Consider the following 16,196-nt stretch of genomic DNA (forward strand, 5'->3'; position numbering starts at 1 on the left):
AGATGTGCTCCCATGTTCGATAGCACATAGCCCGCATTTGCGAAAGCACTTTCTCAATTATAAAGTGGTTGAAAAGTGACACATTGAACAGAATGGCTGATGAAACCTTGGGTGCTTGTTTACATCAGTCGACCACCGAATTTTATGCAGAGATTAAAAATAACCAAAAGCAAGAAACCATAATATTGTTTTTCTATTTTGTTGGTGTGTCATGCATTTTGCTTCTTTACTAGTTGAAAATCACTTTTTTTAGTCGCAAACAAGCTGAAAATCAATTTTTATGCGGCCCTTAGTTTTCCTCAAACCATAATGTGGCTCTTCATGCTCGCAGTCTTGGACCATCCCTGATGTACCTTAACACGCTTGATAATGACGGTCATATTTAGGCCTACATACATGAACGACAAGCATCAAATGATACTTTGGACAGCCCCCAGCATGGTGTGAAACTTTTTTGGATCATGACCTCCAACTAGTAACGTAGCCACGGGAGACAACGCCGCCAAAGCATTTGATTTTGCCCCCACTCCCTTAAAAATATATGAACCTTCTGATGATCCTCCTTTTGGTGAAACAGGCTGTCAAGGGTTTAGATAGTAGGCCTAGTAAATCTATTTGATTTATTATCTATCTACGTATAATATTTTATCTGTATTCTTCTTCTCTCGTATTGTCGCTATATGTCAGGGCATCTGTTGGTTAGCCACTGCCTGGTGTCGTCATCGATGGAAATTAGGCCTTCCATACCATGGGGTGGTCTATGTAGCCGGCAATCCTTGATAATGTGGGCTGCCGTCTGCATTTTGCCACACTCACAAGCAGCACTCTCTGCCAAGCCCCAGCGCAACATGTCTGCACCATAGCGTCCAACACCAGTGAGCAAACGGTTACGCCTTGATGAGGCAAGTCTAGAGAGGCCATGTCCCAGCTGGTTTTCGGATGGGGATCTGAATACTTGGCGAAGTGGGGACGTGCTGCTTAACCATTATTCACACCACGCCGCGTGGCACCACTGTTTGCTAGAGCTTCCACCAGAGGCTGCCAGAAGGTCTTGTGCAGCGCGTGCAAATGGCTTTCTTGATTTTAGCCGCTGCTTTGGTGGATATCTCAGCGTGGTTGTGTGTAGCGGATGGCCAGGGTTTAGGGCTTTACGGCTCAGGGAAAGAACAGCACGTTGGCGCCGTAGTGCAGCTGGCTCAATGTTTGCAAGGACAGGCAAACAGTCAGTTGGAGTTGGGCGGAGGCAACCTGTGACAGTTCGCAGGCAGTTGTTGATTGATACATCGACGAGATTTTATTTGTATGATATATATCTTTCCATGTTCTATTACAACGCTTTAATACCATTGTAGTTCATGTTAAATGACGTTTGCCTCCTTCCCAACAGTTGTTTTTACCTCCCTACAACTTTCTAGTTACGTCACTGCCTCCAAGAAGTAGCCTAATTTTCTAACTGACCACTCAGTTTTGTATGATGTTTGCACAGTGGAGGCAACAAGAGGAAGTTAAGCACTGCTATTGCTCTGGTGGGAAATCCTCCTGTTGTGCTCCTTGATGAACCCAGCACAGGAATGGATCCTGGAGCAAGGAGGATGCTATGGGATGCTCTGACATCAGTACGAGCAAGCGGAAGATCGATCGTGATATCATCACACAGGTTTGAACAATCGGAACGCGCCTTTTCTTTGTTAGCGGAGTATTTCAGCTTTTTTTTTTTAGCTGAATCTTTTAAGAATAACAAACTCGAACTTTTTGTGGATTTAATTCCTCGGGTACCAAACCTGCCCTTTTTACATTTTTTACAGTCAAGCGCAGACATTGAAAAAATGCAAAACGACGTATTTTTCTGACTACAACTGTAATTGCCACTTGCAGCTCACGATATGTAAATTTTGGAACCAAGTTTGCACCTTCAAGATTTTTTTTAATGGCATGTGCACCAGTTGCTAAAATTATAGTTATTTCTTTTAAAAATATTTTTCCTTAGGCTTGAAAAGGGCTGTATGACTAACCGAAAACGTTAGCTTATAGTGTAGTGTTGTTGCTGAGTTATGTCTGTTTATGGTTATAGTTATGCAGTAGCCTACGCCAGCTGCAATATTTTCAAACTTTGCTTCGTTCTTGAAACAAGCCAAGAATATAACGATTATGAAGACATTAGAAACAGCATGTAGTCTTACAGCTCAATGGCTATGTATTTCATTTTAGCATGGAGGAATGCGAGGCCTTATGCACTAGGTTATCAATAATGGTGAATGGGACGCTGCGCTGCATTGGCGGAACTCAACATTTAAAGAGCAAGTTTGGCCAAGGATACACTGTGGAAATAAAAGCGAACGACTCAGATGTGAAAACTAACCTTAAAAAGTATTTACCCGGTAAGTTATTAAAAGTCGTGTTGCATTGAAGGCTTGTCACACCCGGGGAACGTAAGTCTCTAATCTTTCTTGGCAACTAAGCAAGTCTAAATCTTTCTAGAGAGCTCTAATCTTTCTTGGCAACTCTGATCACGCGAACGAAAGCTTGAAAGGATTGTTTATAAAATCGAGATATTTTTACTCAGTTTTAGTAGTTTTTGCCATACTAGGCCTAGGCATCCTTTTGGTTTAGTGGTAAATTCAAAGGTTAGATTTTGTAATGAAAAATTCGGTGACAAATATTTCATAGAGTTTGTTGTTGCGTATGATTGTTCTAGAATTCAAAATCTTGGATAATGCATCAACATTCATCATGTTTTATAACCAGACTTCTAGCTAGAGCAAAAAGTGTCATTGTAGGCCTACTCGGGCGCTGGAAACGGTCGCGGTGCTGCTGATTATTATGTGACCATCTCAATGTCTGCTTTTAACAGCTTGTGAATTGAAAGATGAAAATCAAGGGCTGCTTACTTTTTACGTTCCTCAAATTCAAGATGGTCTTGAATTGAAACTTTCTACAGTGAGTTGCACTTGTTTTAATTTAGGCTAAAAGTATTCTCAGAATGCGCAATTTGAAAATATATTTTCAAAATCTTGTGGGGGAGATCCACTGCACCCTTCTGGGCGCTTGGCTTTTGCCAACTTGTTGCCGGGCTTACTGACATGTGTAATAATTCTATTTGCTCCCGCCCCTCTAATTTTTTCTTGGATATGTCCTTGGTAGTAAGTAATTTCCTTTGTTGGGTTTATGTCAAGAGGAATCTTGTTGTTTGGAACTGCAATAAAGTTTTCGACGAGACACTGTACGTTATTAATGAGCGCACGAATAGGCTACATTGTAGCCGAGGCTATAGAGCAGTGGTTCTCAACTGGGGGTCCGCGGACCCCTTGGGGTCCGCGAAGCGATTTCAGGGGGTCCGTGAAAGCTTGCGAGTTTGCAGCATGATACATTTCGTATATAAATTACGAAATGTAAAAATTGGTTGGTTGTGCTTTATTTGTGTATTAGGCTACCGTAATTTTCAAACTGTACTTCCCAACGAACCGGTGCGATGTCCTTTGAAAGTTCAAAGGTTTGGTTTCTAACTAAAAAAATATCATATAAATGAATTAATTTTTTAATAAGGCTATGTTCAACTTAATTTTTTTGAGACAGTAGTCTATTGGTCAATGCTTAACTTAGAAATACAAACGTTGGTCAGCAGTCTATCACCACTCACAGTTTTGCGATGACAAAGATTATAACGAATTAATATTGATTAGAAACGAAAAAAGGAAGAAATTGTTTGTAACGGTCGCAAAATTCTATTGGTTTTTGATAAAATTTATAGAAAAACATCAAATCAACATAATTATAGATTATATAGCCTACTGATTTTTGATGTACCAACATAAAGCTCATAACATAATTTCTCTAATGTCATCAATAGTCATAAGTAGGGCAACCAAATTTTTGACCTAAAAACTTAAAATTTTGACTTTATAATTTACAAATTTTGACCTAATTTTGACCAATAGCTTTCTGCGTTTGCAACCCAAATGCGAAATACAAAGCATGTTAGAAATCAAACCGTAAGGTAAGAATATCTTCTTTTTCTAATAAAATAAAAGAAAAATGTGGAAGACTCAATGACACCACAGCTAACGAACATGTAGGCCTAACGAAAATCACTCGAAAAACTGCAAAAGATAAATATGGAGTGTCTTTAAATATCCCGAAATTACTGAGGGGATTCTGCAGTATTATACTTCAACATCAAGTAATGTTTCACATTATCGCCTTTGAAATTCCTGTCTCTCGTCAAATTTTTTTCTAAAATGGACAAACTTCTCACTACTGATACAGAAGTTGCTTGGGAGTTCCTCAGCAGGCTATATAAATGTGGTGAAATATCATCTCGTCCCATTTTCCAATTTGGCAGGGCGAAACAAGACTATTACCACAGAAATTGCAACAAATGGATTATTACGTCAGAATAGCAACATAAATTGCAACAAAAAATCAGTATCTGTGTAGCTTTAATAAAATATCAATAGAGAGAAGAAAAACTACGTTAAAAGAAAATTTTGACCTAACCAAAAAATTTGACTTTTTTTTGACTTAATAACTTTGAAACCTCTCTTCATGTCAGCCTGAAATTTAGTTTCTGGACGTTTTATAAACTTTGAACAAGGCAGAAAAATTTTGACTTTATTGACTTTTGGTTGCCCTAGTCATAAGTGTGTCGCGAGTTCACCAAATTCTTTTAAGTGTGTCGTTTCGAAACTCATAAAACATTTGATTCCATTATAATTATAGGAAAAGCGATATAGGCTACCAAAATTTCAGATAAAATTTTTTTGGGGGTCCGCGACCGCTTCGAAGGTACCAAAAGGGGTCTGCCAAAACAAAAAGGTTGAGAACCACTGCTATAGAGAAATGGGCCTCCTAAGGATCAATTTTGCTTTGCACTCGATAGTAGTGTACAATAATTTAACTGCACCATTGTTCACTTGTGTTGAAACTGTGCTCCAGGGCACATGTTCATGACTGACACAGAACAGCCAACATCACACTGTGTAGTAGGGTGTCCCACTTTTAGGCGACTTTTCAGGAAAGTTAGGTTCGGGTCAAATTCTGAATGGATTTTCGTCACTGATTTCAAAAATGACGTTTTTTTTCATTATGACGTCATCTTGATGTGCCAGCTAGCGGATTTTTGCTATTTTGGCCTTATCACAAATATGGTAAGAGCTAGAGACTTGGAACTTGTGCCAAAATGACCGGAAGGGACGATTTCCTATTTGTTGTCAATACAATATGAAACGCTAACTGCAACAGAAAAAAAGTTATTTTGAAAAAACATGTTTTTGCTCATTTTGGACAAAAATATGAGAAACACAGCAATTTTGCTACTGTGACGTTTTTATTTCGGTTTTTAAGTTGCTGTGTTGCGCCACATTGTTTAACAATTAAGTACAGTGGTAGTTAGTCTAGCATATTGTATTTACAATTGATTATATACCTCAGCATTGACTTTTACATGCATATTGCAATTACTAATACTAGCTAACTTTAAACCCTTGATCATTTCGTTCAAAGATCTATCAAACAAAACCACCATTCATCAACACAACACAGTTCAATGGGATTATTTATCACACCATACTGTGCAAAGCAGCACAAATGCGCAAGTCTGTTTGGCCAAATCATCTTGGTCATCTCGAATCAAGCCGTTCACAACGCGTTTCAGTCTGCCAATAAAGCGCTCTGTTCCTCGATTGTTGTTGTTGATCATACGCAAAAACACTGATGAAGATGAAAAACATGCATTGCGTGGAGCCATCTTACTTTCTACGGAGAAAAAAAATCACTTAAGTTGTCACGCTTCAAAAGCGTCTGCTCGATATCAACGTTTCTTGGAAAACTTTTCTGTCTTGCCGCATCAGCAGCAAAAGGCGGAGCTTCAGCGTGGAGAACTTAAAGCAACGTTTTTAGGGCTCAACCATTGGGATGCATGCTTAACGAAATGTTTCAGAACAGCGTTGAATACTGGTTCATCCACAGATTTATATGCAAGTAATAAATCTCTTGTAAGCGGTACCAATTGAGGGACCTTCAGCAGCGGAAGGTTAAGATGAATGACTAAAAATGCTGGCAAATAAACACAAACAATAAAAGAAACCATACGTTGAAGTTTAGGGATATCCTGAGGCCCAACACAATACCCAAAAATCAGCAATCTTAAGTAACCACTCGCTGTTGTTATCCAACGTGCATGAGACACGCTTTCTTGACGATAAAAAAGTAGAGGTTTCAAATTTCCTGGAACAACCATCACTAAATGAACTGCCATAGCAAGAAGACACATATGGTCGCTCCGAAAAGATGAATCTTTAGTTTCTTTCTTGTGCTCAGAAAACCATAAGATCTTGACTTTTAAATGATTTGCGGCTATAGCTGTGATGAAACTTTACAATATTGTCGTATTTTCAGATGTTGAGGCTTAAGTTTTGGTATTTTCTTAATTATGTTCATTAAACCACCATCTTCGTATGCATTAGGGCCTTTCACTTTGCCTTCCAAAAGGCTTTTTGCGTGTGTAAAATAAATCTCATTTACATGGAAGAGACATTCAAGAGTGTGTACCACTACTACTACCACTGTACTTAATTGCTAAACAAGGTGGAGCAACTTAACAATCGAAATAGAAGCATCACTGTAGCAAAATTGCCGTGTTTCTCATTTTTTTGTCCAAAAATGAGCAAAAACATGTTTTTTCAAAATAACTTCTTTTCTGTTGCAGTTAGCGTTTCATATTGTATTGATAACAAATAGGAAATCGTCCCTTCCGGTCATTTTGGCACAAGTTCCAAGTCTCTAGCTCTTACCATATTTGTGATAAGGCCAAAATAGCAAAAATCCGCTAGCTGGCACATCAAGATGACGTCATAATGAAAAAAACGTCATTTTTGAAATCAGTGACGAAAATCCATTCAGAATTTGACCCGAACCTAATTTTCCTGAAAAGTCGACTAAAAGTGGGACACCCTACTGTGTAGGTATAAAAAGCATTCCTTTTTAGTTGTTTCAATCTATCGAGGACGCGAAAGCTGCCCTCGGCTTTGGAGACTACACTGTGACGCAAACAACCCTCGAACAAGTCTTTCTTCAGCTGGTACGGCGGCAGATAACTGATGACGTCAAAACTACGTCATAACGATTTCAATTGTGTTAAGAATGAACTGCTTTGTAAACTAACCTTTGCAAATAAAACAAGTTGAAACGCTGTTTACCATCTACTCAACATTAATAATGGCAGACTTTAGGTACGCCACAACTTGCCTGATGAAAATTTCATGTTGGTTTGGTTTTGAATCTTATTCTTTATCCTCGGACTGACAAAGCCTTGATTGGTTATTCCTGGTGGTTTCGCATACTGGTTAGGGAACGTTCAAATATTACGTAACGCTTTTTTTCCGAATTTTTGACCCCCTCCCCCATGTAACGTTTTTCACTACGAATTCAGCACAAAAAACTACAATTCCGTACTCGAAAGCGTTACGTAACGTTTTGCTTGAACCCCCTCCCCCCCGATGTGACGCTAACGTAACGCTTTGTATAACCCTCCCCCTCGAAGGCGTTACGTAATATTTGAACGTTCCCTTAGGCGATATGAAACTCAATTCATCTTCATCGTAAATGTATATATATTTATAACGAATGATTTAAACTTTCAAGCCATGGTTTCATACGCAATTACGATTTTTAAAACTCAGTAAAAATCAAATAGATAGTAACTCTTTTATTCGTGTGGCATTAAGGCATCTTTTGGCAGTAGTCTACATGATGTACTGTACAGTAGAACCCGCCAACAGTGGCACATGAAAAGATCTTCGAAATTATATCTCTATAGCGAAATGTCATTGCAGACGAATTCTACCTGTAGGTTAAAACGGGACTCTGCAACAGAACCGAATTCCTCTGTAGGCCTACATATAAAATTGCTGTTAGCAACGTCTTACAAGAAACCTTCAAGATTTAAATCTGTTGTTATCAAAATAATAATAAATAAACACATAGACATGACTAGTTTGTGTAAAACAGAATACTGATTGGGTTCTTATGCATTCGGTGATTTAAACCAGAACATGCAATCACCCCAGGCTTGAATGTGGTCAGGATGGGTTATTCGCCTCCACAACGGGTTTGTAGTTCAGTGCAGGTTGTTCGAATCGTTCTTCCTTGTTTTCATTCCTTATAAACAATATGAAATTTTTTCAAAATTGGTCAATGGGTTTCAAAGTTACAATATTTTCAATTTTAACCGCATGGTGGCAGTATTTCAGCTCCAAAGAGTAAAAATGCCCCAATATCTGTTATACTGAAGCTAGGAAGTTGATGAAAATATGTAGAATACCATTTTGGGGGATGAGGAATCCAAATTTGCAAACAGAATATAAGAAAAACATGTAGTTTTGGAGTAATTTGATTATAAATATTTTTTGAGGTATATATTTTGGGGAGAAATTTGCCCATGTAGCCGAAGAAAAAAAAAAACATTTTTTTTGGGGGGCGATGTTAAGTTGGACTTATATTTTGATAAACACACTCCAATTTTGTTGTTCCATATTGTTCCTTGCCTGGACTGGTAGTCAAAATTCTTTATAAAATTTTGCAAATTTTAAATGCCTTTTTAACATTGTACAGTGGGGCATTCCATTTATAATCATCAGATTTTTTTCAAATTTTGTAACCACTAGTCACAAATTTTGCGTATTTTGTACATACATACTAAAAAATGATGACAATAGCAAAAAAAATTTTTGAAGTATCTTAATTGGGGCCGAGATAGAGCACTTTGAATTTTCGGCCACTGGTAGGATTTTTGAAGCTGAGCACAGCCATTTTTTTCATTTTGCGCCTTGATTTTTTGACAATAACTCTTTACCTTGAACGATTTTCGCACTAAAAACATGCATTTTACCAATTTAAGATCCAAGGAATTCATTTAAATTGCAATTAAAAATATGCCAAGATGAACATTTCAAATGATAATTTAGTTATTTAGGTTTAAAGTTTTTCTTAATTTATTTTTGATACGCTAACTTTGGGGGAATATTTCGGAGCGTGGAGAAAAAAATCGGCAAAAAAAATTTCTTTTTCAAACAAAGCAATTCAGTATAATATTTTCACGAACTTTGATTGATGTAAGTTTTGCATAAACCAAAATATTCAACTTAGAAAATATCAACCCATACATATCAAAAAAATGAAAATAATTGAAACATAACTGATGCTTTGTCACAATATTTGCAGGGTTCAGCCATATTATGGTCCATTTCTTTAAGAATTGTTTTATGTGTCAAACTACCAATGTTTTATTATTCAGCTGATATCACACAGCTAGTCTGATCAAGATTTTGCTACCGTTTCTTATCAAACCAGCACATGCACCCTTATCATTTCTGAACTAACTTTTCATTGAAGTAGAAAACTGCCTGGCTATGATGTTTTTATTATTCAGCAGGAAAGGAGTTGTTAAACAGTTTGGTTTGGAAAAGACCATATATGCTGGATGCCACCCACTTCTGCACTTTTGAAACTAACTCCACCTTCTACATCCAATGGTAGAAGTTACACTTTTAGCTCAGAACTGAACAAACTTGAAAAACTTTTTAACTAGACTGATGTGCAATTTGGTGTATTTTTTATAACTTGATGCTCACTCAATAATTTCTAAACTGTACCTATGGGATTTAATAATATTATACTTTTAACTTTTTTGATCATATGGATTGAAACAAATCACTGTCAGATGACAGACATTGCAATTTGCTGTTTCAAAAATGCCAAAATTTCATGTCAAATAAATTGGAATTTTGCCAAACTGAGTATCAGTTTTAAACTGCAGTCCCTCTCAAAAAACACATGGAACAACTAAAATAACTCATCATAAAGACTAGGGATGTGCCGATTACAGAATTTTTGCCGATGCCGATTCCGATGCCGATTCTTAAATATTTGCCGATGCCGATACCGATTCCGATTCTTTGGTTAAATGATTAAAGCTGCTTTTAGTTGGCGCTTTATAAGTGGTTGCGATTTTGTTACAAGTTGCTGCCTTTGAAGTGTCTAAAAGCGTTCACTTTGTCGCCTGCTCTAGACAGCGTGATTTTTTACGGTACCGTAGTTCTTTACTTCTTGCGCGCTACAAAGTGTTGATAGACACGCGTTTTATTTGTCGCGGAAATCAGTCAAAAGAGGAAAATCGCCATCGCTCACAGAGTGCAAAAACGTAGCTTAACGCAGTGTGCAAAATATTATCTTGTGCGGTTTGCAGTATTTTTCTCGCAGAATTCAAGAAGGTGCCAGAAACAAGAAGAAAAAAGACCAAAGTGTAAAAGAAAATGAACGCAGCGGTATTGAATACACAAAAACCTTTAAAAAAGTAACACACCAGCCTTGCATTCAAAGTGCATCAATAGACGAAAAAAGAAAAACATCTTGTGAAGAAATTACTATTGTTTTCGAACGTAGAGTTGCAGACAATCTTGTTGCTTAGCAAACACGTGAAGATTACCGAGTAGCTGGTTTGATTACGTTTGCGCAATCACATGATTGTTTGTTGAACGCATTAAGCGTAATAGGCCTATACTTGGAATTTACTTCTCTCTGCTTAGTAAATTAACATTAAGCAACTTTCAGTGACTACGAATTTTACAACGATTAAACAATAATTACAAAGAACATTTCCGCTTTTTAATATTCAAAATTAAAGGCACGTAAATTAAAATGCAATAACATCAACTTTTCTCCAGTTGCTGCAGTAAGTCTGTTCCGTTGAGGCGTAAAAATATTGCCACCTGTGCTAAAAATTCGTTCGCTTTCGATCGACGATGGTGGTGACGAAAGCAATTCATTTGCAATTTTTAACAATGATGGATTTATGTAGCCAGTGCGGGGATGACGAAATAAATTAAGATTTCCTTTCCGTTACATAACTTAAAGCAGGTGATTGATACAGGAGAAAATAATCGCACAAGAACATAATAAATTGACGTCTACAATGTTTAAAAACAATGACAACTTCTAACTGTACACGATGTCGTTTCTCTTTTTGCTGCGCTAAAAATGTCTGCATTAAGGTGTATTCTACAGATCAAAGAAAACTCCCTAATTTTGCCGAATGCCGACTAGAGCTGGGACAGCATTTGGCCGTAACATAGCCCGTTTCATAGGTTGAACAAACAATCGAGTGATTATTGCGCAAACGAGGTAATCTTTTTTTACGTGTTTACTAAGTGACAAGATTAATTCACTGCAATTTAGCGTCTGAAAAGATATAACTTGCAACTTCACACGTTGTTTTCCATTGACGCCCTTTGTTTTTTTCTAAAGCGTATTGAATCTTTCAGACAGTTGCTCTCATTTTCTTAGCAGTTTATACTCCCTCGCTTTTTCTCTTGCTTTTAGCGCCTCGCATACTGCAAGCTAATAACTATTACGTAATAATCTATTTCTCCTTTAACTTCTAACCGTTGTGTAATCATTCAACTTTTATATTTTATCTGGTCTGATTTTCTCTTTGAACGTTTTTCGTCATTTCAAAGAAAAAAAGTATTTTGATCTCGTGCCTACTAAACAAGAGTTTACAAAATGGCGGACAATCATCATAATTTAGATTACCGCTCTCCGAATGCTAGTTGAGGCTGATGCGGTTGTTCAAAGAAGCCGTTCTTTGATCGGTATTTCCACGCGCTCGCGCTACTTTTGATTAGGAAACTTTGATAAAGAATCGGAAAGAATCGGCAATTTTTTCCGATGCCGATTCCGATTCTCCAAAAATTGCCGATACCTACCGATTCCGATGCCGATTAATCGGCACATCCTTTTAAAGACATAACATGAACAGGTAAATAATTTCAAGAAAACAAATTTTGAGTTTGGTTATGGCTACATGGCCAAAGCACCACCCAAAGTTATCCCCCCAAAATTTTTGAAACGTTGTTTTCATCTATAAATGATATCTTTTCACCAATTTTGACTGGAAATTCAGATTCCTTGCCCCCAAAAATAGTATTCTACATAGTTTGGTTGTTTTTTTAGCTATAAATTAGGAGATATTAGCAAAATTTGAATTTTGGGGGGCACGATGCCCCGGTCGAGTGGTGAATTTCAAACCCCCACAACTTCTAAACCACTTGATCAATTTCAAAAATTTTTTTTTTGGTGTGCTCAGTTAATGATTGTGAACTAACTGCCAAAGTATGTGAAACATTTCCAAGAGTATTGGTTTTTTCATGACCTGAAATATAATGGAATGACCCTACAACTAAAAACTAACATGTCAATTATCAAGGAACTACATGTAGTCGTGCTATCATTCAAATACTGTAACTCATTTCTTTTGAAAGAACAAAATGATTTACACGAAAACTCATAAAAATACTTCAGCAAAACTTATAATGCGTCTATAATTTTATGTTGTCAGAAATTACTAACCTGCAATGCTCTTTTAGCATCTTCATAATGTCATTGTCATAATCTTTTGGAACAGCCTTGTGTCCAACCATCCAATAATATATATCCCAATCATTGCTTGGCTCATTTAACAAACGATCATATGCATCTACTTGTTCTTGCGTGAAACTGAAAAGCAAATATTTTTTTAGTTGTACCGGTACTGTAGTAATAACAGGTTGCGTACTTTTGTAGATTTGTTTTATTAGAGTAGACCTTTTTGGATTTCAACTATACAAAAACAATACCGTTAGTATTGTGCAGAGACTGGCAACATTTAAGGATAAATTGAGGTGATATCAACAACAATGACATAAATAATAGGGTGGTCCTTAAACAGGGATTATTCAAAAAAATTTGTTTAATGAGTAATTAGATTTTGAAATTACTCAACTTGACAAGTTGAATATGTTTAGCGGTCCGGTGAATAAGTTATTCCGCACGCAACCAGCCAACCACGAAAGTTAAACTATGTACTACCAAACCACTTTTTTAGGTAAAAGGTAACTCGAATTGGATTTCTGAGAGAGTGTTGGGGAGTCAAAGCCCCCAGCAACTAAAATAATCACAGTAAAAATTGCTTCCTCCAATTAGAAATCTGTTTAAAAAAGCCCTGAAACGTGGCAATAAGGTTATTCTTTCAAAAGCTCAAGTCCACCACCAACACCCAGAAGGTCCGATTTCGGACCACGGTTCGCCAGTTGAGTAACCCTAGTATAAATATAGTAATAAAAGGTTTCTGCAGACTCTTAACCTCAGTTCTGGCTTCTCGGTGTTTTGGGAATTGCTAATCATAAATATTTGTAGGATCCATGTAAAAGGATTCAACCAAACGTATAATAATCAATAAAAAATCAACCAGGTTTGGTAACTGCAAAAATTTATTGGTAGAGCTTTCGCCGCCGTAAAGGTGGCTTCATCAGTACTCTTGATTTCAAACGATTTGAAATCAAGAGTACTGATGAAGCCACCTTTACGGCGGCGAAAGCTCTACCAATAAATTTTTGTAGTTACCAAACCTGGTTGGTTTTTTATTGATAAATATTATATGTCTTAATCAAAGTGCTTCAAAGTCTAATAAATCTACATATGTGTTAGCCTACCTGTTCAAGTGTTTTGAAGAAAAGGTGCTGAATATTAAACAGGTCTCTGATATACCTCGTTTCCGACTTTGCCAGTGCAACCGTGCCCTTTTCTGATCTAAAGGTTCATCTTGATACAAATATTCTTCAGACCTGTTCTAAAAGAAGACAATATCATAAAACAAAATATTAAGCTATCTTAGTAGTGTGTTACTGCCCATCAAACGCTAAAACTACTGTGCACAACACCAGCTGTGAGCTTTGTTAATTCTGTGATGGTTTATCACAAAGGGGCAAACACAGAACACTTATGATATAAGGGGAAAAAAGTATTTTCTGTATAGTGAAAAAGTGGACAATATTTAAGATTATCACATACCTTACCTTCATAAATTCTGACTCACTGTTGTCATTAGTAAACATTCTTGTGAAAGACAACATACCACCACAGTGAGATGATCCATGCTGATGCAATAGTGAAAAATTAATGAGTTTTTTGACAAAAACACTATTTAACCTTGACATACCGATAGCCAATACTTTTTATTTATAAAACCCTTGTCTAAAAAGGTAAAATTATAGCAATGTAAAGAACCTTTTTACTTTAATAAATAGGACTGGACTATATCTATGGCACTACGGTTGCCAGATAAAATGTTCTGTCCTAATTTGAGCAATGCTTTAAGCCATTGAAGACAAAAACTTGCGATCTGGAAAATTTTGAAATCCAGAGCAAACAAAAAAACAAAACTCTGGCAACTCAACGCTTTTTTATTGCAACCAGTGCTCTAAATATAGTTACTTTAATTAAAAAAGGATTTTTTTATAACAGATTACTTTATTCAGAGAAATGTGAGAGAGCATTTTATTGGTTGGTTTGCTTTTCGAACTTTTACAGTACTCTCGGAGTGACAAAGTATTTGATAGGTTATTCCTGGCAGTTTCACATACCGGTACAGTACTTGTAGAGGCTATGAATTAATGATGCAGGGTTGGTTAACGAGGTTGGGAGAGTGAAGCTTCCATAGTTGTCAATCAGTAAATCATTCCATCGAGTAGCGTAGCCAGGAATTTTGAAAGGGGGGGTTTGACGACCCAGCGGCGGGGGGTCTTCGGGATCACTCCAAGAAAATTTTAAAAAATTACTTTGAATTTGGTGCATTCTGAGAGCATTTTCAACAAAAATGTGGGTATGAATATTCCTGTAAAATGGTGCTGTCCGGTGGCATAGCAAAAGGATAAGATCATGTTTTCTTCAGTATTATATTTTTCGGAAATAAAGCTAAGTCTCTATGTTTTGTTGTTGCTAATTCCTGGCTGAGATGTTTGAATGTTTGGTATTGACAAAACTCGGTCTTTTAATGCAGTTTTGTTTAAAATTAGGCAATTTTTTAGACTGAAAGCATCATTCTCAATATCGTGACGCCACACACGTGCCAAAAGGAGGGTTGTAACCCTCAACCCCCCCTTGGCTACGCTACTGATTCCATCCAATAGTAGTTGCTGAATGGAGAACAGTCCTTATAATGCGTTGCTCAAGCCGTCAAGCGAATACCCCAAGAGCCAAACCAGTGTGACTTGATGATATGTTGGACACTTAGCCACTGAGCCCGCGATTCATAAGTAGTTACTTCGTAAGTCTAACTTGCTCAGTTTTTTTTTTAAGCTGAGTACAACCACTTCTTATTTTGGTCACTTCGCAGCCTCTCGCTGTTGTGATGCTTTCATCAATTTCTTATTTTTAATTGTAATCATTTCAACAGTTTTGCTATGTACATTGTGTTTTGACTTGTTGTGCATCTTTTTCGCAGCAGCTAATAAAGCCTGCATGTTCGACTCCAGCCACCCACACTTGCTGTTGTTTCTCTGGGCAAGAAACTTTACGATGATTGCCTCTACTCAGTGATCGATTTCGAGTAATGGGTAGTACCAAATTTAAGTCATAAGTAGAGTAGACAACCGGAAACAGACATTGCAGTCGGCTGCAGCGTGGGTCAGGTGTACGTTGGAAGGCGTACACCGATGCATAGCGCTCAAGTCCGCTTTCCCGCAATGCAGGATAAAGATAATAAAACAAACAAACAAAATCTATGTATCTAATTTCCACAATCAAGAGAGACCAAATTTCCGTTTCCGTGTCTGATTTATTATGTAATGAAACTTTGTTCCAATGTTGCCAAATGTTTTTCAATTTTCAAAGCGAAAAATATAGTAAGCGAAATCAACCATCTTGTAACCTGTCACTGCTAAAATGTCTTTGCCCGTGGTAGAATTTCTTTGTCGGGTTTTCTTTGCCTGCCTGGTTCTTCTTTGCTATGAGCTAAACGCATCAATATGTGTTCCCCTCACAACCACCAGCACTCTTGATGACGCACCATGGCCGATCTTCATAACAAGTGTCTATTTAAATCTTCAAGTCATGAAAATATCAGCTAAGGTTAATAAAGCTATTGCCTGAATATATGTTGTTATTTTTGTTTGTAATGTTTTCTTCTTTTTTATTTCCCTTTCTAACATAAATTTTTCTGAAAGTGTTGCAACCATGCCAAATTTCTTTCAACTTATTTCGGTCACAAGCACTCTTAAACGTTTGCATTTTGTTGCTTCTACCTTTTCTACATTTTTCTTGACTTTTTCTATGTTGACCTGTATTGTTTTTTCTGTGATGATCAGAAATAAAAACAACTGAACTGA

At 37.0% G+C, this 16,196-nt stretch overlaps 2 protein-coding genes across 3 annotated transcripts in view; one reads left to right on the forward strand and one right to left on the reverse strand.

Annotated features, from left to right (window-relative positions):
- Positions 1–7,188, forward strand: part of LOC145786685 (phospholipid-transporting ATPase ABCA3-like) — a 35,033-nt gene extending 27,845 nt beyond the window's left edge. Inside the window, exons 35-38 of the mRNA XM_082598402.1 lie at positions 1,487–1,657; positions 2,209–2,378; positions 2,852–2,937; positions 6,983–7,188. Of these exons, the coding sequence (XP_082454528.1) occupies positions 1,487–1,657; positions 2,209–2,378; positions 2,852–2,937; positions 6,983–7,117 (562 nt within the window). The 3' untranslated portion in view covers positions 7,118–7,188. The remainder of the gene's footprint in view (positions 1–1,486; positions 1,658–2,208; positions 2,379–2,851; positions 2,938–6,982) is intronic.
- Positions 7,189–7,574: 386 nt separating this feature from the next.
- On the reverse strand, positions 7,575–14,060 carry LOC145786694 (succinate dehydrogenase assembly factor 2-B, mitochondrial-like). Of its 2 annotated transcripts, XM_082598422.1 has the most exons (5): positions 13,887–14,060; positions 13,524–13,660; positions 12,403–12,549; positions 8,059–8,154; positions 7,575–7,889 (listed from the first exon to the last, which is right to left on the reverse strand). In XM_082598422.1, the coding sequence occupies exons 1-4, from the start codon at positions 14,025–14,027 to the stop codon at positions 8,076–8,078; spliced, it is 504 nt and encodes a 167-aa protein (XP_082454548.1). In that variant the 5' UTR covers positions 14,028–14,060; the 3' UTR covers positions 7,575–7,889; positions 8,059–8,075. The 2 variants fall into 2 exon arrangements, with proteins under 2 accessions (XP_082454548.1, XP_082454540.1); XM_082598414.1 differs by having other exon boundaries at positions 7,576–8,154.
- Positions 14,061–16,196: the final 2,136 nt, after the last annotated feature.

This window comes from Aplidium turbinatum, chromosome 2, assembly GCF_918807975.1.
Source record: "Aplidium turbinatum chromosome 2, kaAplTurb1.1, whole genome shotgun sequence".
Lineage (NCBI taxonomy): Eukaryota > Metazoa > Chordata > Ascidiacea > Aplousobranchia > Polyclinidae > Aplidium > Aplidium turbinatum.

Coding starts and splice junctions, on each gene's coding strand:
- LOC145786694 (XM_082598422.1), bottom strand. CDS start 14,027: ATGTCAAGGTTAAATAGTGTTTTTGTCAAAAAACTCATTAATTTTTCA. Junction 13,661..13,886: donor GTGAGTCAGAATTTATGAAG/GTAAGGTATGTG, acceptor GTCTTCTTTTAG/AACAGGTCTGAAGAATATTT. Junction 8,155..12,402: donor ATGCTAAAAGAGCATTGCAG/GTTAGTAATTTC, acceptor ATTGTTTATAAG/GAATGAAAACAAGGAAGAAC.